We start from the raw sequence: 21,587 nt of genomic DNA, 5'->3' as shown, positions 1-21,587 counted from the left end.
CTGGTTAAAACCTATATTTGAAATGAAATATTTTTTAGGGACGTTCTAGGGGTCCTGGACGTCCTTAGGTTTTCATTTTTTTCAGAGGCTGCGCAAGGCATTGATTTAAAAAATTGTTTAAGTTTATTCAACGTGTAGATTTTGTAAAGGATTATTATACAGAATCTTTCAAAAGCTGCATTTTTTCAAAGAATATTTTTATTAGAGACTAACCAAATCTTTGGTTAATTTTGTATTCAGCTAATATCCAAAGCCTTTGTTAAGAAATCTACGCATTTCCAAGGTGGTGTTAAAAATATTTATTGCTGTAATTATCTAAACCCTGTATTTTTGAACAAATATTTTTTCATAGATCAACCTGAAGATTGGATTTCGTTAATGTCTAGATTTTTAAAAATATTTTTCTATGACTATCTAAGGCTTGGGTTCTGAATATACCTGAAGCAATTCAACAATATATTAAAAAAAACATGTTTTTTATGAACCTCAAAAAAAGTGAGAGTTTTAAAAAAAAAATTTTTTCAGCGACTTACCATAGCATTGATATTAAGCAAATTTTTTTCTGGGACGTTTATTTTTTAAAGGACATTTTACCAAGTATATCCAATGCCAGGGCTTTAAAAGATATATTTTTATGACACATTCGACGTGTGGATTTCTTACAAACATATTATTTCCAATATGAAAGATCTGATGTGTACACAGGTACCTACGATAAGATTTCTATTCACAGAAGTCCCTTAAAAATAACTCCTATCTGATGAAGAGCTTTCACTTTTGTGTTCCACTGTATTCTCCAATAAAGAAAGTAAAAAAAACTTTAAAAGTGGTTATTATTGTGTGGCCTCAGGAAATATTTTATTTATTTTTTTGTGATTTTATTATTTTTTCTTTCTACTTTGTAAAACGGAAGACTCGGAACATAAAAATGTGTTATTCATAATAATAAAAAACACCAGAATGTGGTTTGCCTCAAAACAAATCTGATTTTGAGAATTAAAATTTACGTTGTTGTAATATTGTTGCTGGTTTTGTTTTGTCTTCATCTTCTGCTATTATTTCGTTTTTAATTTGGTGCATTTATAAACATTTCTATACAAAGTGCTCTTAATTTTATTCTCAATTTTCTATCATTTTCATCATAAAAATTAAACTTTATTATACTACAATATATATATATATATATATATAAATATATGTGTGTGTGTTTGTATATATCTGGAATATATGTATTTATGTATATTTACATTATGCTACTTATAAATTTGTATTATATAAATGTTATTTGGTCTATACCTTTAATATGTATTTTTTGTTGTTATGTGGTTAATTTTTAAACTCGGTTGCTTTGCTTTCAAAATTCCAGAAACCACAAAAATATTAGTTATTTTTTTAAGGTTAGGTATTGCTATGTTGGTTTTTACTTTTTTTTTTTGAAAAAATAAATATGTATAGGGTTTATTTGGTTTTTGGAGGGTTTTGTTGATGATGATTATGTGATGTAAACATCAGGTACATCCGCCTTCAGCTTGTTTTGGTTTTTGATTTGAGTGAAAATGTTGATTAGCTTACACTGAATTTTCTTCAAGGTCCTGGAAAGAAAGAAAACATAAATCAAATAATTTAGAAATATTTCTTATTAATACAATTATAAATTTTTCAGAGATATTTTATTTGGAGAATTTTTTTTATAGAATAAAAGATAACTAAGGGACCTGAAGAATTTTTTTCTATAGAAAAAAGTCACCTCAGGGACCTGAGGAATTTTTTTCTATAGAAAAAAGTGTCCTCAGGGACCTGAGGAATTTTTTCTATAGAAAAAAGTGTCCTCAGGGACCTGAGGAATTTTTTTTCTATAGAAAAAAGTGTCCTCAGGGACCTGAGGAATTTTTTCCAATAGAAAAAAGTGTCCTCAGGGACTTGAGGAATTTTTTTCTATAGAAAAAAGTGTCCTCAGGGACCAGAGGATTTGTTTTTTATAGGAAAAAGTGTGCTCAGGGACCTGAGGATTTGCTTTCTATAGAAAAAAGTGTCCTCAGGGATCTGAGGAATTCTTTCTATAGAAAAAAGCGTCCTCAGGGACCTCAAGAATTTTTTTCTATAGAAAAAAGCCACCTCAGGGACCTAAACAAATTTTTGTGTAGAAAAAAGCCACCTCAGGGACCTGAGGATTTTTTGTTCTATAGAAAAAATTGCCCTCAGGGACCTGACGATTTTTCTCCTATAGAAAAAAGTGCCCTCACGGACCTGACGATTTTTTTTTTCTATAGAAAAAAGTGCCCTCAGGGACCTGACGATTTTTTTATCTAAAGATATTTTAAAGAATCTACCCCCTGAAAATATCAACCTTAAAGAATTTACGCCTTGAAAAACCCATCCTTAAAGAATCTACGCCTTGAAAAAATCATCCTTAAAAAATCTACGCTTTGGTATGACCCTGAAAAATCATCCTTAAAGAATCTACGCCTTGGTATGACCCCGAAAAAATCATCCTTAAAGAATCCACGCCTTGATATGACCCTGAAAAAATCATCCTTTAAGAATATACGCCTTGGTATGACCCCAAAAAATCATCCTTTAAGAATATACGCCTTATTATGACCCTGAAAATATCATCCTTTAAGAATATACGCCTTGGTATGACCCTGAACAAAATCAAAATTAAAAAATCCAAGCCTTGTTCTGAGGTCCTTGAAAAAATATTCTTTAAAAAATCCACGCCTTGTTCTGAGGTCCTTGAAAAAAATATTCTTTAAAAAATCTACGCCTTGAATAATTATTCTTTACGATTTTTGCTTTTTTACTTTTTAAATATTTAAATGCTTTAATTTCCAGCTATCAATATCCTGACCTTGTAATTGATAAGGGATTTTATTATTTCTACACTTACATCCTTTGATATCTTGTTTTCCCAATATCCCTTCTTCTTCTTCGAACATCTGTGGACCTTTCATTCGATTTCTTTCACTATGTTACAACAACAAGAAGAAAAACCAAATTACCTACCTTCATCAAAGGACTCACAGCCCTGGGCATCAGCGTTAATGTGGTGGCTGTTGGCATCATATGCAAAGCTCCATTTGATCCGCCGCCGCCACCTCCTCCGATGGCACCACATCCAACCATTCCACGCTGCAGCGACATTGAATGATGTTGACCAATTATTGTAGTGGTGGTGGTCGATGAAACACACGACTCCCGTTTACCCTTCCCATAGTAGGCTGTCAGTGGCCTGCAATCGATATCAATTCCGAAAAAAGAGAAGAAGAAACAAAATTTTCGAAGGAAAACACAAAAACTTCATCAGTATTGAATCCCGAGCGGAATGAAAGCATCAAAGAATTTGCAAAAATTTACCACAGTCTGAGACAGAGAGGAGGTGGAGTAGTGAGTGTGTGAGTTTTTAGTAGGCTTAATCCTATAAATCATACCTGGTGCACTCGGTACGCGGTGAAGTATCTTTGGAAAAGCCTTTGGAAACATACCTACAGAGAAAGAGAGTGAGCAGGGGAGAGGAGGAGAGTATGTGCCTTAGATAAACTGACTAACTAATCCACAAAACATTTAGGTGAGGGAGTGTATTCATTCGGGAGAGGGGGGTTGGGGAGGGCCAACATAATACCTACCTTCTGGATTGATTCAGGCGTATATTGCGTTCATCCTGCCAGGTTGAGATGTGATGCCGCAAGGCGTTGCGTACCTCCGAATTAAGAAAACAATAGAACAATGAAACCGAAAACCCCTAAAACCATTAGTCCAAAACCATTGTTGTTGTTGTTATTGCGGCAACGAGAGTAGAAAAATGGAAAATAAAAAGAAAATAGATTTTAATTAATTTTCCGTTAGTGAAAAACACACAATTTAAAGGTTAACCGCTGCTGCCACAGCTGCTGGTCACCACCACCCCACACTCACTCACCTGAGTGCTCAGCAGCACAGCCCGCACAATGGCAAACATGTGACTCATGACACCGCCCTCCGAGGGACCGGCCAATACCACCAAATAGGTAATGCCAAAGAGAGGGATTAAAACCAGCAGTGCCTTGGCAGCTTTGCGGTATTGGCGGGTTTCCAGGGTATTGGCGGAACGTAGTTTGGTTATCAACACCTAGGTATGGGAGATAAAAATCAAGGAGGAATAGAAAATCGGAAAAATGTTTTTAATTTTTAAATTGCGGTTTCATGTTGTTGTTGTTACTCTTTTATCTAATGGTATTTGTTGTTATTGTTGTCAAACTTACCCACATTATTCGTAGCAGAAATATTAAATTAATTATTAAAACCGAACACACCGGTCCTTGGAATATCCAATCGACATAGGTTTCCTGCATCCATGGACAGCCTTCTATTTCAATCTGTGGTTGAGGAACAAAAATGGTAAAAGAGAGAGACACACAAGGAGACACTCATGGTAAAATCAGGTACAGAAATTAATAGAAATACTGAAGCAATTAGAAGGATATCCTTTCCTTGGCCAAGCCATTAGCTGGTCGAAAAGTCCTGCTGACATAACAGTGATTTCAAAAACACAACCCTTTCCAAAACCACTGATGTGAAAAATTAATCTCAAACAAACAGGAAGTGTTTTTATTATTTAAAAGGGCACGTGTAGTCCTTTTTTCGGGTGAGTTATTTAGGACCTTTGAAAATAGACCTTTCCAAAGTATTTCCAAATCTCAGAGGAGTGGATTCTTTAAAAAATCCACGCCTGATATAGGCCTTGAAAAAATATTCTTTAAAAAATCCACTCCTGAAAAAATATTCTTTAAAAAATCCACTCCTGAAAAAATATTCTTTAAAAAATCCACGCCTGATATAGGTCTTAAAAAAATATTCTTCAAAAAATCCACTCCTGAAAAAATATTCTTTAAAAAATCCACGCCTGATATAGGCCTTGAAAAAATATTCTTTAAAAAATCCACGCCTGATATAGGCCCTGAAAAAATATTCTTTAAAAAATCCACGCCTGATATAGGCCTTGAAAAAAATCTTCTTTAAACAATCCACGCCTGATATAGGCCTTGAAAAAATCGTTTTTAAAAAATCCACGCCTGTTATAGGCCTTGAAAAAATATTCTTTAAAAAATCCACGCCTGATATAGACCTTGAAAAAATATTCTTTAAAAAATCCACGCCTGATATTGGCCTTGAAAAAATATTCTTTAAAAAATCCACGCCTGATATAGGCCTTGAAAAAATATTCTTTAAAAAATCCACGCCTGATATAGGCCTTGAAAAAATATTCTTTAAAAAATCCACGCATAATATAGGCCTTGAAAAAGTATTCTTTAAAAAAAATCCACGCCTGTTATAGGACTTGAAAAAATATTCTTTAAAAAAAATCCACGCCTGATATAGGCCTTGAAAAAATATTCTTTAAAAAGTCCGCACCTTGTTTATATCTTTAAAATTTTTTTTTTATGTTTACGTTTTTTGGAACCACTATTGACCATAAATTCTGCTTAACTTCTAGAGGCTCTTACGCACACACATTCACATTGTCAAAGGATGTCGTTACCTTTTTTACGAGTTCTGATACATACCTGGTCATTTGTGGCAGATGACATTGTCAGGCCTTTGGCTATCGCCCAAATAACAACAAAAACAGCAGGACCTCCTGTTAGTTGGTGGGGGGTTGATGGTTGTTTGTTGGTCATTATGATGACCCGCCACAACAAACAGCAATTACAGCCAAAAGGGATCAAGGAAAAAGAAAAGAAGAGACAAAATATTGGGATAGATTTAATAAGCAGTCAAATAGGAGGATACCCTCACACACACACATACATTCCAAACAATTGTTATTCTAAGAGGAAAAAAAATCATTTCAAAACATTGTGTTGTTGTTGTGTGTGTGTGATTGAGGTTTCCGCAAGCAAATTCTGTCATCAGCATAACAACAACAAAAAAATCGGAAAACCCAAACAATAAACAAACAAAAATATTTGTATGGAAAGTGTGTGTGTGTGATTGTGTCCAACTGGCCAATTATACAAATTGAAATAATTAAGTATACCGATTTTTTTTATATTTTTCTGGGTTCGATTTTCTGTTCGGTCCGACCATTAAATATTTATTTTAAAATGTCAATTTCATAATTGCAAAAATTCTTCTCGTATTGACATTTTCAATGGAAAATGAAAAGAAACAATTTTGTATCCTTACACACACTCACACACATGGAAATAAATTGGAAAATTTATTTCATACTTACCCCAGCCAATGGTGGCATAGACCGTAAATCGTGTATTATCACCGGAAAATGTTTTCACCACCAGAATGTAGAGATATAACCCTGTATGAGGTGGGTGTAGGTGTTGTTGTTGTTATTATTGGTGGCCACACACACCCGATTACCATGACATTCGGTTGGAGGTGTTGGTTTCGATTGAATTGGAAAATGGGGAGAGAGAAAAATGCAATAAGAAAATAAAATAAATAAAAATATTGATATACAGGTAAATATGTTGTTGTTGTCCTGTGGTCTTATAGGTGGAGAGGTAGAGGGGACTGGTACTGCAGCACTTTCAACCAGGGACTTATATTGGCTACATGATATGCAAATAAATAATCTTCGACGAAAACAAAATAAAATATGAAATTTGTTTTCATTTTCCAAAGGCACTTCCTTTCAGTTCAATGCATTTTCTTGGAATTAAAATAACAACAAATTCACAATAATAAATTGAAAGGTACAATTTTAGTCTTTAAAAAAAATCAACAAATCCTTGAAAAAATATTTGTAAAAATTTTTATATTATTGAAAACTTAATTAAAAAAAAACGTTGTTCATTGTTGTCGAGGCCTTCTATGGATCCCCAAAAATTATTAAAAAAACCCGCGCCTTATATTGATCCCAAAACAAAAAAATTATTTTTTAAAAATCCGCGCCTTATATGGATCCCTCAAAAAAAATAAATTAAAAAATCCAAGCCTTGTATGGATCCACCAAAAATATTTTTTAAAAAATTCACGCCTGTTGATGAACATTTACACTTTACTTACTTACTCAGCTGGCTTGTGACAGAACTTTCGTTCCATAAGCCAACCTAAAACAAGATTTCCAGGCGCGGCGGTCTTTGAGCATGTTTTCCAATTTGAAAGACCATATTCGACAATTTTGTCTTCAACTTGGGCTTTCTATCTTTCTGTGTGAACCATCAGCTGGTTCGCTTTTATATGCCAGTTCTGGGCTGGGGCATCTTCATCCATTCTCACAACATGACCTAGCCAACGCAGTCTAACAATGTCAATGTCCGAGAATAGCTGGCACAACACATGGTTCATTCGACGGCGATATTCATCGTCAACGCAGATCGACCCATATATCTTTCGGAGAAATTTTCTCTCAAACACTCCAAGAGCTGCCTGATCTGCTTGCGTAAGTACCCATGCTTCAGATCCATATAATAGCACGGGTAATATCAGCGTCTTGCAGAGTGTGAGTTTGGTCTGGCGTGAGGTGGCCTTGCTTATCAGTTGCTTACTCGGACCGTAGTAGCATCTGTTGGCCATCACTATCCTTCTCCGAATTTCAAAACTGATGCCATTAATTTTATTTATGGCGGTACCAAGGTATATAAAATCTTTGAGTACCTCGAAGCTGTAGTTCTTAAGTTCCAGACCCAGACCCCGTTTACTACCAGACCCACTTTGGCAGACTCCTTCTCAATTTTTTCAAAGGTGGCTGTCACCGCTCTCAGTGTTCGACAGCACAGCCCGCACAATGACAAACATGTGATTCATGACACCGCCCTCCAAGGGACCGGCCAATACCACCAAATAGGTAATGCCAAAGAGAGGGATTAAAACCAGCAGTACCTTGGCAGCTTTGCGGTATTGACGTTTTTCCAGGGTATTGGCGGAACGTATTGGCGGAACCTAGGTATGGGAGAAAACAAAGGTATATAAAATCTTTAACTACCTCGAAGCTGTAGTACTTATGTTTCAGGTCCAAGTATACTGGACGTCTTATGCATTGATACCATCAGCTTGGTCCTCTCGCCGTTTACCGACAGACCTATTTTGACAGACACCTTCTCAATTTGTTCAAAGGTGGCTGTTACCGTTCTCAGTGTTCGACCCATTATGTCGATGTCATCGGCGTAGACGAGTAACTGGTGTTGTTTGGTGTACAGATTGCCATTTCTGTTCACTTTTGCCTCTCGTATGACCTTTTCCAGCAGGATATTAACACGGTCACACGACAAACTGTCACCTTGTCTGAATCCTCGTTAGATATTAAAGAGCTCCGAGAGGTCCTTTCCGACTTTAACTGCTGATCTTGTGCCACTTAAAGTTATCCTGCATAGCCGTATTAATTTTACAGGAATGCCAAACGCAGACTTTATACATGGCTCTGAACGGAATGGGCTGTCGAATGCGGATTTATAGTCGACGAATAGGTGGCATGTGTCGATGTGTTTTCCATGGGTCTTTTCTAGGATTTGGCGCAGAGTGAAAATCTGGTCAATGGTGGACTTGCCAGGTCTGAAGCCGCATTGGTATGGTCCAATAATGTCGTTGACCACTGGCTTCAGTCGTTCGCACAGCACGCTGGATATCATTTTATATGCGATGGGAAGGAGACTTATTCCTCTATAGTTGGCACATATCGTCTTGTCTCCTTTTTTGTGCGCGGGACAAAGGATGCTGCGGTTCCAATCATTGGGCTTGCATCCTTCTAGCCAAATTATACTAATCAGCTGGTGCATGCTCCTTGCCAGCACCTGACCACCAGTCTTGAATAGTTCGGTTTGTAAACCATCGGCATCTACTGCTTTATTATTCTTCAGCCGATTGATTGCTATTCTGACTTCATCTTGGATAGGTAGTATACATTCCATACCGTCATCTATTATTGATTATGGGGTATCCACTTCACAGCTACTATTTGATACCAGAAGTTTTTCAAAATGTTCCTTCCAGATCATCAGCCCGCTGTCTGTATCTGTCACCAGGTTTCCTTCTTCATCTCTACAGGAGGATGTGCCTGTACCAAAGCCTTCGGTTTGGTGTTTTACCCGTTGGTAGAATTTTCGGACTTCATTCTAACTCCTGTACATGTCGATTTGCTCACGCTCACGCTCACGTTTTTCTTGTTATTTCTTCTTTTTTTCTGAAAATAAATTTCTCCTCTCTGCTTTTCTCTCTATAGGTTGCCCTATACGCTGCATTTTTCATATCAGTAGCATTACGACACTTCTGATCGTACCACGAGTTTCTTGATGGTGATCTTTGGTACCCAAGTGTTGCTTTTTCTGCAGTTTGTAGGGAGTGGGCAATTCTCTGCCCACTGTGCTTCTATATTATTATCGCGACAAGTGGTGCTTTCGTCAAGCAGTTGGGTAAGTTGAGCGGAGTAGGCTTCTGCAATCTGTTGTGTTTGCAGCTTTTCGACGTCAAATTTCCGTGTTACATTAGATCGCACATTTGCTGCTACATTAAGACGGGTGCGTATCTTGGTTGCCACAAGGTAATGGTCCGAATCGATATTCGGTCCACGGATCGAGCGAACGTCTAAAACACTGGATAAATGCCTTCCGTCTATCACAACATGATCGATTTGATTTCACGTTGTTCGATCGGGAGAAATCCAAGTGGCCTTGTGTATATCGAGATGCTTGATTCTAGTGCTGTTAACTACCATGTTTTTTGCTACCGCGAAGCCAATCAACCTCATGCCGTTGTATGATGTTCCTTCATGGAGGCTGAATTTTCCAACGGGGTGGCTAAAGGTATTTTCCCTACCATTTTTTGCATTAAAATCTCCTAGCAGAATTTTAATGTCATGGCCAGGGCAACGGTCATATGCTGTTTCTAGGCGCTCGTAAAATATGTATTTGGTCTGTTCATCTTTATCATCGGTCGGATCTAGAAGAACTTCGCTTTTATACGGATTATAGCAATTCTCTCATATAGTGGAGTGAATTTGGAGACGATGTCGTTGATTCTCCTGTTAACCGTAAATTCGCAGCCAAATTCACGTCTCGTTTCATGGCAGCTATAATACAGGGTGTAATTATCTGATTTACTTACGCCAGTCCCTTTCTATCGCATTTCCTGTAAGGCAATAATATCGGCTTTGTACTTCTTGAGTACATCCGACAACTGCGCCTGTCCTGTACAACGTGCGCACATTGCAAGTGCAGATTCGCAGATCGTGGTCCTTTATACGTTTGCGGTGGTCGTCAACATTAGGGGGATTTGGTTTTCTTTTTCTTTGCTTTTTCATAGTAGGTTCGGTTTTCCGAGTGTGGGCAACTAACCCGAAGTCTCAACCCATTTTTTTATAGTTCTTATGGGTGAACTCCCGGCACATATTAGCTCACTATTTCATCGGGTGATGAAAATAGCTACCATAGGTGGCACTGCGGGGAGGTCAGTGTCCACAACTGAGATGAAAGAGGGACCAAGATAAGGCTGGACTTTGCCATATTAAAGAGAATCAGAGACGTTGCTTGGTATCTATCATCCCCTATGTCAACCTTTACACATATTTTTAAAAAATCCATTTCTGTTGATGGCCCTTGAAAAAATATTTTTAAAAAATCAGCACCTATTGATGAACCTTGTAGCTCCCACAGAAATATTGTTCCGTATGTTCTTAAGTTATTATTTTTAAATTATCTTTAAAATAAATATCCCTTTAAATTGTTTATTTGTTTTTCTAATAAATTTTCCATCTAAAACACATTCCCATCTGGTCTGAGTACTTATTTAGCATAATTTGTCATTCGCGGTGTATAAGCCCCTCGTCGTTTTAAAGTCATAATTTATTTTATACGGTAACTAATCCTCAGCTTCGTTATCCTACTTTACTTACCTTCTACCAACATCCAAAAGAAATTTGTCAGCGTAAAGAAATGAAATAATGTCACCAGGACAATACAGCCCGCCATGCCGGTATGCAGGGAAATCTATGGCAGAGAACAACATGGAACGAGAAAAAGACAAAGAATTACTTTCACCCAACTGTTCGGAGGATTGGAGTATGAAAATAATGATGGTGCTGATGATGGTATACTGTTGCTGCTCCTCCTGCTCCTGATGATGGCGATGATGACAAAACAAAAATTTAATAAACAAATTTCTTCGCAAAGCAGTAAACCCAAGTTAGACGACATACACGATGTTTCAACACAATCGTATACATATTTGTATACTTTAAATTAGAGCAAAACAAATTGTTTATGTGTGCATTTAGAGACGATATAAGGGTGGAGTGTTCTTTGCATGAATTAATAATGTAATGCACAACAACAACAAAAATATACAATTTACTTCCTCATATACGAACACAATCGGTTACACATACAGGACACCATACAGTGGTTTCAAATTTTGTGACAGGCGCTTAAAAAATATTCGTTAAAAAATCCACGCCTTATTTGAGAGCTTTGAAAAAATATTCTTTAAAAAATCCACGCCCAGGTTGAGGCCTTGAAAAAATATTCTTTAAAAAATCCACGCCCAGGTTGAGGCCTTGAAAAAATATTCTTTAAAAAATCCACGCCCAGGTTGAGGCCTTGAAAAAATATTCTTTAAAAAATCCACGCCCAGGTTGAGGCCTTGAAAAAATATTCTTTAAAAAATCCACGCCCAGGTTGAGGCCTTGAAAAAATATTCTTTAAGAAATCCACGCCTTGTTACACATGCAGGACACCATACAGTGGTTTCAAATTTTGTGACAAGGGCTAAAAAAATATTCTTTAAGAAATCCACGCCTAGGTTGAGGCCTTGAAAAAATATTTTTAAAAAAATCTACACCTTATGGGAGCCTTGAAAAAAATATTCTTTAAGAAATCCACGTCTAGGTTGAGGCCTTGAAAAATTATTCTTTAAAAAATCCACGCCTAGGTTGAGGCCTTGAAAAAAAATTCTTTAAGAAATCCACGCCTTGTTACACATGCAGGACACCATACAGTGGTTTCAAATTTTGTGACAGGGGCTAAAAAAATATTCTTTAAAAAATCCACGCCTTATGGGAGCCTTGAAAAAATATTCTTTAAAAAATCCACGCCTTATGGGAGCCTTGAAAAAATATTCTTTAAAAAATCCACGCCTTATGGGAGCCTTGAAAAAATATTCTTTAAAAAATCCACGCCTTATTCTTTAAAAAATCCACGCCTTATGGGAGCCTTGAAAAAATATTCTTTAAAAAATCCACGCCTTATGGGAGCCTTGAAAAAATATTCTTTAAAAAATCCACGCCTTATGGGAGCCTTGAAAAAATATTCTTTAAAAAATCCACGCCTTATGGGAGCCTTGAAAAAATATTCTTTAAAAAATCCACGCCTTATGGGAGCCTTGAAAAAATATTCTTTAAAAAATCCACGCCTTATGGGAGCCTTGAAAAAATATTCTTTAAAAAACCCACGCCTAGGTTGAGGCCTTGAAAAAATATTCTTTAAGAAATCCACGCCTAGGTTGAGGCCTTGAAAAAATATTCTTTAAGAAATCCACGCCTAGGTTGAGGCCTTGAAAAAATATTCTTTAAGAAATCCACGCCTAGGTTGAGGCCTTGAAAAAATATTCTTTAAGAAATCCACGCCTTATGGGAGCCTTGAAAAAATATTCTTTAAAAAATCCACGCCTTATGGGAGCCTTGAAAAAATATTCTTTAAAAAATCCACGCCTTATGGGAGCCTTGAAAAAATATTCTTTAAAAAATCCACGCCTTATGGGAGCCTTGAAAAAATATTCTTTAAAAAATCCACGCCTTATGGGAGCCTTGAAAAAATATTCTTTAAAAAATCCACGCCTTATGGGAGCCTTGAAAAAATATTCTTTAAAAAATCCACGCCTTAGGTTGAGGCCTTGAAAAAATATTCTTTAAGAAATCCACGCCTAGGTTGAGGCCTTGAAAAAATATTCTTTAAGAAATCCACGCCTTATGGGAGCCTTGAAAAAATATTCTTTAAGAAATCCACGCCTAGGTTGAGGCCTTGAAAAAATATTCTTTAAGAAATCCACGCCTTATGGGAGCCTTGAAAAAATATTCTTTAAAAAATCCACGCCTTATGGGAGCCTTGAAAAAATATTCTTTAAAAAATCCACGCCTTATGGGAGCCTTGAAAAAATATTCTTTAAAAAATCCACGCCTTATGGGAGCCTTGAAAAAATATTCTTTAAAAAATCCACGCCTTATGGGAGCCTTGAAAAAATATTCTTTAAAAAATCCACGCCTTATGGGAGCCTTGAAAAAATATTCTTTAAAAAATCCACGCCTTATGGGAGCCTTGAAAAAATATTCTTTAAAAAATCCACGCCTTATGGGAGCCTTGAAAAAATATTCTTTAAGAAATCCACGCCTAGGTTGAGGCCTTGAAAAAATATTCTTTAAGAAATCCACGCCTAGGTTGAGGCCTTGAAAAAATATTCTTTAAGAAATCCACGCCTAGGTTGAGGCCTTGAAAAAATATTCTTTAAGAAATCCACGCCTTAAAAAATATTCTTTAAGGTTTGAGGCCTTGAAAAAATATTCTTTAAGAAATCCACGCCTTATGGGAGCCTTGAAAAAATATTCTTTAAAAAATCCACGCCTTATGGGAGCCTTGAAAAAATATTCTTTAAAAAATCCACGCCTTATGGGAGCCTTGAAAAAATATTCTTTAAAAAATCCACGCCTTATGGGAGCCTTGAAAAAATATTCTTTAAAAAATCCACGCCTTATGGGAGCCTTGAAAAAATATTCTTTAAAAAATCCACGCCTTATGGGAGCCTTGAAAAAATATTCTTTAAGAAATCCACGCCTCCTTCTTGTACTTGAAAAAATATTCTTTAGGAAATCCACGCCTTATGGGAGCCTTGAAAAAATATTCTTTAAGAAATCCACGCCTAGGTTGAGGCCTTGAAAAAATATTCTTTAAGAAATCCACGCCTTATGGGAGCCTTGAAAAAATATTCTTTAAAAAATCCACGCCTTATGGGAGCCTTGAAAAAATATTCTTTAAAAAATCCACGCCTTATGGGAGCCTTGAAAAAATATTCTTTAAAAAATCCACGCCTTATGGGAGCCTTGAAAAAATATTCTTTAAAAAATCCACGCCTTATGGGAGCCTTGAAAAAATATTCTTTAAAAAATCCACGCCTTATGGGAGCCTTGAAAAAATATTCTTTAAGAAATCCACGCCTAGGTTGAGGCCTTGAAAAAATATTCTTTAAGAAATCCACGCCTAGGTTGAGGCCTTGAAAAAATATTCTTTAAGAAATCCACGCCTAGGTTGAGGCCTTGAAAAAATATTCTTTAAGAAATCCACGCCTAGGTTGAGGCCTTGAAAAAATATTCTTTAAGAAATCCACGCCTAGGTTGAGGCCTTGAAAAAATATTCTTTAAGAAATCCACGCCTAGGTTGAGGCCTTGAAAAAATATTCTTTAAGAAATCCACGCCTAGGTTGAGACCTTGAAAAAATATTCTTTAAGAAATCCACGCCTAGGTTGAGGCCTTGAAAAAATATTCTTTAAGAAATCCACGCCTAGGTTGAGGCCTTGAAAAAATATTATTTAAGAAATCCACGCCTAGGTTGAGGTCTTTAAAAAAATATTCTTTAAGAAATGCACGACTAGGTTGAGGCCTTGAAAAATTAAAAAAATCCACGCCTAGGTTGAGGCCTTAAAAAAATATTCTTTGAAAAATCCACGCATATTTTGAGAGCCTTGAAAAAAATATTCAAGAAATCCACGCCTAGGTTGAGGCCTTGAAAAAATATTCTTTAAGAAATCCAAGCCTTGAAAAAATATTCTTTAAAAATTAAAAGAAAACAAGCCTAGGTTGGGCATTTAAAAACCAGTGAGCGGATATATAGTATAGTCGGACTGGGCCGATCATATGATACCCTACATAATTTCCACGAAAATTTTACTTTCTGTGGTTCCATATCGACTCGAAAAAAAAAACAAAAAATTCACAAAAGTTTCGGTCCACTTCATCCCAATATTATTATCTGATCATCACCGAAAGTTATAGGAGTTGTCCTTGACCATACCTGGATCCTTATGGAAAATTTCAAAGTGATCTGCGCTATATTTCCGCCCTCTAATGTGGTAATGGGTTATTAAATAATATATGAATACGCGAGCACCTGTAAATATGTAAGTGTAACATCCACATCCGAGTACATACGACAATATAATTGACATCAAATTAAAGGTCAACCATTCCTCTTGGTTTACCTTTAACTTTTCGGGTCTATGTCCTTCAAATTTTGTAATTTTTCACACAAAAGTCAGGGTCAGTTTGATCCGCCAAATATTGACCGATCTTCATCAAAACAGACATACTTATTCTTTAGCCCGATCCCCTTCTTCATGTGATGTTCGGGCCATAATTGCGGCCTCTGGAGCGTTCAGAAAAACCGACAAAAATTAAGTATTTGGTCCATTTCATCCCCTAAATATTAACCGATCTTTACCAAAAAATGCAAAATTTCGTGAAGATTGGTCCATAGCTGTGGCCTGTATAGTGTTTACAAATTATAATGGACAGACGGACACACATGTCTAGATCGACTCAGCTACTCGAGATATGACTATCGGTATACATAATGTTGGCGTTACAAACTCTTGGGGTTACACAAAGCTATAGTACACTGACAACATAGTTGTGTAGGGTATAAATATTTTTAAAAAAATCCACACCTAGAAAACTTAGAGCACGCCAGGGAATACAGTCGAGCCCTTTTAAATTGTTAACCTAGAACCCGTCTATGAAGAACCAGTCTAAAACCTTAAGACATCCTGAACTCTTGAGATCGATTTTAGAAGTATTTCCATCCCTTCAGATAGCCTGTAGAAGTCTTCGACTATTCTGATAGAGACTTCGAAAATATTTGTTTTTTGTTTTTTATTGAACCACTGTTCTTCACGTACTCACACATACACATTCATACATATATTTACTCACCTGTACAGAAAGTGTAAGTATCCAGAGTAAACCAGACATGATGTAGGTAAAGAATAAATTCGCATGTATGGAGTTGCGTAAGCAACGTAGTTCCCTGGAGGCAACAACGAACAGCGATCAGCGGGGGCAGCAACAAATAACAAAGAAAAATGCCAACAGTGCAAATTTGTACACCCACACACGCAGACACACACACACACGTAGAATGGTGTACGTGGTGGCAACACATCACAGGAGAGTCAAATGACACACATAGGCGGGGGAGCGGAGTGAAGTGATGGCAACATGCAGGACAGTATCAAACAACATAGCCGCCAGTCAGTTGGATATGTAGTTATGGTTGTTATCGCCATCGTCGTCGTCGGCATCATCATCGTCGTCGTTGGTGATTCCAAGTGCCATTCAGTTGAGCAATTGTGCGGTTATTTGGTGAGGAAGACAATTTCGTTGTCGTTTTTTTTTCGTCCGGGTGTGATTGTGTGCGTGTGTGTATGTCCAGAGTTGTTGATGTTGTTATTAATGTCATTGGATTGAATATGTTGTGTTGTTTTTGTTTTTTCCATCCAAATAAATAAGTATTTTGTTTTCATCGGTGTTGTTGGTTTTGTTGTATTATTATTTGGTTCACAAATCATTGTTTTCACATTTTAATTCGCGCACGTGTGTGAGTGTGTGTATGTGTCAAATCCACAATGAAAATGTAAGCATCGGAGAAAAAAGAAAAAAAAAACACAAAATGAAAGGCAAATTAGTATTTGATAAGAGAATTAATTATAGAATGACACAGGCACGTAATATAGCATTCGGGACACAGATCCACACACACACACACATCCTCCCTCATCTAATTAGCATGAAAATGAGATATTATGTAGATGAAAGAAGGAAAAACAACGAAATTAAATTCATTTGTTTCTCGAGTATCACTTCACATTTTTTTTGATGTAATTCAAGCGGGAGTCTCTTTTTCACAAACGAAAAACAAAGGAACGTAATTCATTTAAATTTAGATTTAAATAAAAAATAATAATTTTAAAAAATCCACGCCTTAATACAAGCCTTGAAAAAATTTTTTAAAAAATCCACGCCTTAATACAAGCCTTGAAAAAAAATTTTAAAAAGTCCACGCCTTAATACAAGCCTTGAAAAAAATTTTTAAAAAATCCACGCTTTAATACAAGCCTTGAAAAAAATTTTTAAAAAATCCACGCCTTAATACAAGCCTTGAAAACAATTTTTAAAAAATCCACGCCTTTATACAAGCCTTGAAAACAATTTTTAAAAAATCCACGCCTTAATACAAGCCTTGAAAAAAATTTTTAAAAAGTCCACACCTTAATACAAGTCTTAAAAAATCCACGCCTTAATACAAGCCTAGAAAATTTTTTTAAAAAATCCACGCCTTAATACAAGCCTTGAAAACAATTTTTAAAAAATCCACGCCTTAATACAAGCCTTGAAAAAAATTTTTAAAAAGTCCACGCCTTAATACAAGTCTTGAAAAAAATTTTTAAAAAATCCCCGCCTTATGGAGAGCTTGAAAGATTTTTTTTAAATCCAAGCCGTATATGGAGACTTTGAAATATATTTTTTTAAAAAATCCACGCCTTAATACAAGCCTTGAAAAAAAATTTTAAAAAGTCCACGCCTTAATACAAGTCTTTAAAATTTTTTTTTAAAAAATCCACGACTTAATACAAGCCTTGAAAAAAATTTTTAAAAAATCCACGCCTTAATACAAGCCTTGAAAACATCAGACATCGGCAAGAGGTTGATTGACTTCGCGGCAGAAAAAAACATGGTATTTAGCAGCACCAGATTCAAGAATCACGATATACACAAGGCCACTTGGATTTCTCCCGATCGAACAACGAGAAATCAAATTGATCATGTTGCGATAGACGGAAGGCATTCATCCAGTGTTTTAGACGTCCGATCGATCCGAGGAGCGAATATCGATTCGAACCATTACCTTGTAGCAGCCAAGGTACGCAGCCGTCTTAATGTAGCAGCAAAGGTGCGATCTATTGTAACACGGAAATTTGACGTCGAAAAGCTGCAAACACAGCAGATAGCAGAAGCCTACTGAGCTGAACTTACCCAACTGCTTGACGAAAGCACCCCTTGTCCCGATAATAATATAGAAGCACAATGGCAGAGAATTGCCCACTCCCTAGAAACTGCAACAAAAGCAAAACTTGGGTACCAAAGAGCACCATCAAGAAATCCGTGCTACGGTCAGGAGTGTCGTAATGCTACTGACCGAAGGCTTTGGTGCAGGCACATCCTCCTGCAGAGGTGAAGGAGGAAACCTGGTGACAGATTCAGACAGCGTGCTGAGGATCTGGAAGGAGCATTTTGAAAAACTTCTGGTATAAATAGGATATCCCGTGCACAAAAAAGGAGACAAGACGATATGTGGCAACTATAGAGGAATAAGTCTCCTTCCCATCGCATATAAGGTGCTATCCTGTGTGAACGACTGAAGCCAATGGCCAATGACATTATTGGACCATACTAATGGGGCTTCAGACATGGCAAGTCCACAATTGACCAGATTTTAACTCTGCGCCAAATCCTGGAAAAAACCCAAGAAAAACACATCGACACATTCCACCTATTCATCGACTATAAAGTCGCATTCGACAGCCCTATCCGTTCAGAGGTGTATGAAGCCACGTCTGCGTTTGGCATTCCTGCAAAAATAATTCGGCTATACAGGATAACTTTAACTGGTATAATTGCTCCCGTTAAATCGGAAAGGACCTCACGGAGCCCTTTATCACCGGACGATGATTCAGACAAGGTGACAGTTTGTCGTGTGACCTTTTTAACATCCTGCTGGAAAAGGTCATACGAGAGGCAAAGGTGAACAGAAATGGTATTCTGTACACCAAACAACACCAGTTTCTCGCCTACGCCGATGACATCGACATAATGGGTCGAACATTGAGAGCGGTAACAGCCACCTTTGAACAAATTGAGAAGGAGTCTGCCAAAGTGGGTCTGGCAGTAAAGGGCGAGAAGATCAAACTGATGGTATAAACGCGCAGGACGTCCAGTAGACCCGGACCAACTGTGGAACTTTAGAACTACAGCTTCGAGATAGTCTAAGATTTTATATACCATGGTACCGTCATAAATAAAACGAATGACATCGGTTTTGAAATTCGGAGAAGGATTGTGATGGCCAATCGATGCTACTATGGTCTGAGCAAACAACTTAAAAGCAAGGCCACCTTCCGCTATACCAAACTCACACTCTACAAGACGCTGATACTACCCGTGCTGTTATATGGATCTGAAGCATGGGTACTTACTCAAGCAGATGAGGCAGCTCTTGAAGTCTTTGAAAGAAAAAGTATCCGAAAGATCTACGTATTGAGTGACTACGTTGGCTAGATCATGTTGTGAGAATGGATGAAGATGCCCCAGCCCAAAAGGCATATAAAAGCGAACCAGCAGATGGCTCACACAGAATTTTTTTTAAGCTCGTCTTATGGAACGAAAGTTCTGTCACAAGACAGCTATGTAAGTGTTGCAAGCCTTGAAAAAAATTTAAACACCCACGCCTTAAGTCCATCTATAATGACAGCCTTGAACCAATCTATAAATACTGCCTTCAGCACGTCTACAAAGACAGCCTACCTCTCTCCCTCCGTCTCCCACATTATTTATGAAACATATATCACCCTACAAAATTTACAAGGAATTTTCTTCAATGAAAAATTACCTGAAGTTATACTTCTCAGCTAACTGGATTACCCAAACCTGAGCTGACAAAAACCCAAACACCCACACAAAGCAGGATAAACATATGAATTTCCTGCTGCTTGATCTTTGAGTTGTCATTTTGTTGTTGTTTTTTTCATTCTTTCTTTGTGACAGATGAAGTGTTATAATACCAAGCTGAGATGAGGTAAGACATGTTGCAAGATTAACAATGCGGCAACAATTCATCCATCCCCCATATCACCCACACAAAGACATTTTCGTAATGGCTACAAAGTAAGTGTGGGGTGTCGGAGTTATTCACTTCCTACGTCCCATTTACGAAGTGTTGACAAGAGTAGTGGAAATGCCATGTGAAAAGTATAAACAATAACATGCTTAAGCATGCTTAATTAATTACTCATACGTCCCCGGTGACACTTTAATAAAAAGAAATAATTGATGTAGGTGAGTGTGTGCGAGTGTGAGAGTGCGACAAAGAATGTGTGATATAAGAGAGCTTGAGAAAAAAAATAACAGAACATAACAGAAAAAAAAGTTTTTCAAATATTTGCAGTGACACAGAAATAACTTTTAAAGTTGTTTCTTGTCCTGACTGTCAATCTAAGTGACGGACAGAGTCATTAACTCCGCAGAAGAAGTGCATATAATGTGTTTTTAATGGCTGCTCGAAAATAAAATTAAATATTTATTGGGAGCAAAAAAAGAAAATTAAAACAATATCCTGAGAGCAAATAAAAGACAAAGGACTCAAGGTTAAGAGCTTCAGTTGACAGGATGCGAATTTTATTTATTTTTTTATTGGGTAGCATCAAAGGGAATCTGCACATATGTAAATAATAGTCTTGGGAAAGAACATTTTTCCCCAATCCCCTTTCATAAATGTTACGCATACCAACGTGTAAATAATAGTTTTATGGAGACAATATTCTCCCTCATCCTCTAAGTCCTCCTTCACTATTCTCCCACATAACCCAACACTTGCCGTGCACAAATATTTGCTGTCACGTCTAAAAATAATTTCACTTTAATAGGTGCTAATTACTGCTGTAGCTACAACTGGAATGTGTTTACTGAAATTTTCCGCCACTACGACGGTGAGGATATATATGTGTGTGCGTGTAAACATATAATAAACCACAAGACTTCGTCAGCTACACTCCCAGCCAGGTATGCACGCGCACTACAAAAAGAAACCCTCCGACAAAACCACAAACATTGGCCTCATTAACATAAAAGCTTTAATTTTTTTCCTTCTTCCATTCATTCATTATTTTTACACAGTTTTGTTGTTATTTTTTTCAAATCCTTTTGTTGTGTAACCCTTTTTTCTGTAAAATTAACAAATTACACAATTCCGTAAGAGGTTGACTTGGAGGTGTGTGTGTGTGTTAATGAAATAATTAAATTATTTTTTTCCTCTTACTTGAAGTAGGCAAAAACCATCAGGGCCAAGGTTAGCGACACCAGTGATATGGTATAGCCCACATAATAGATTATTGTTGGCAATTCGATTATCGGTTCAAATTCCGAAACGGTGGCAGGTTCTGTTAAATGCATACAGGCATCATAGTTGGTATATTGATCCCAGGTTCCATTGGCGTGGCAATAACGGGTGGCGTTCTCTGAAAAAAAAAAACAAAGAATAAAGTAATTACAAGAATATATTTGTATAGGCTCAAGGCTCATAGATAGACTCAGGGCGGTATTTATTGACAGGATATAAACTGTCTTTTTAGACATGCTCATAACTGTCTTTATGGACAGGCTCAGGTTCTATAAAGACAGGCTTCATGATGTCCTTACCGACGGTCTCAAGGCTGTCTTTATAGAAAGGTTCAAAGCTGTCTCTATAGACAGGCTCATGGCTGTATTTATAGCTATGCTTTATAGACGGGCTCCAGGCTGTCTTTATAGACAGACTTCAGAATGTATTTACAGACAGGGTCA

General features: G+C 36.9%; 1 protein-coding gene across 1 annotated transcript; it reads right to left on the bottom strand.

The window, feature by feature from the left end:
* Positions 1-3,006: 3,006 nt before the first annotated feature.
* On the bottom strand, positions 3,007-21,262 carry LOC133322505 (diuretic hormone receptor; the record flags this gene model as incomplete). The annotated part of the gene is made up of 10 exons (XM_061531493.1): positions 3,007-3,232; positions 3,432-3,485; positions 3,627-3,742; positions 3,920-4,108; positions 4,242-4,355; positions 5,544-5,617; positions 6,215-6,295; positions 10,826-10,919; positions 15,906-15,999; positions 21,064-21,262. Coding segments are annotated over 10 exons (1,241 nt in total), but the record flags the coding sequence as incomplete, so codon positions are not given.
* Between the last annotated feature and the right edge of the window lie 325 nt (positions 21,263-21,587).

This window comes from Musca vetustissima, unplaced genomic scaffold (assembly GCF_032173495.1).
Source record: "Musca vetustissima isolate MV318-11 ecotype Yass unplaced genomic scaffold, APGP_CSIRO_Mvet_v1 utg18271, whole genome shotgun sequence".
In the NCBI taxonomy this organism is placed as follows: domain Eukaryota; kingdom Metazoa; phylum Arthropoda; class Insecta; order Diptera; family Muscidae; genus Musca; species Musca vetustissima.
This window is presented reverse-complemented; position numbering and strand designations above follow the sequence as displayed.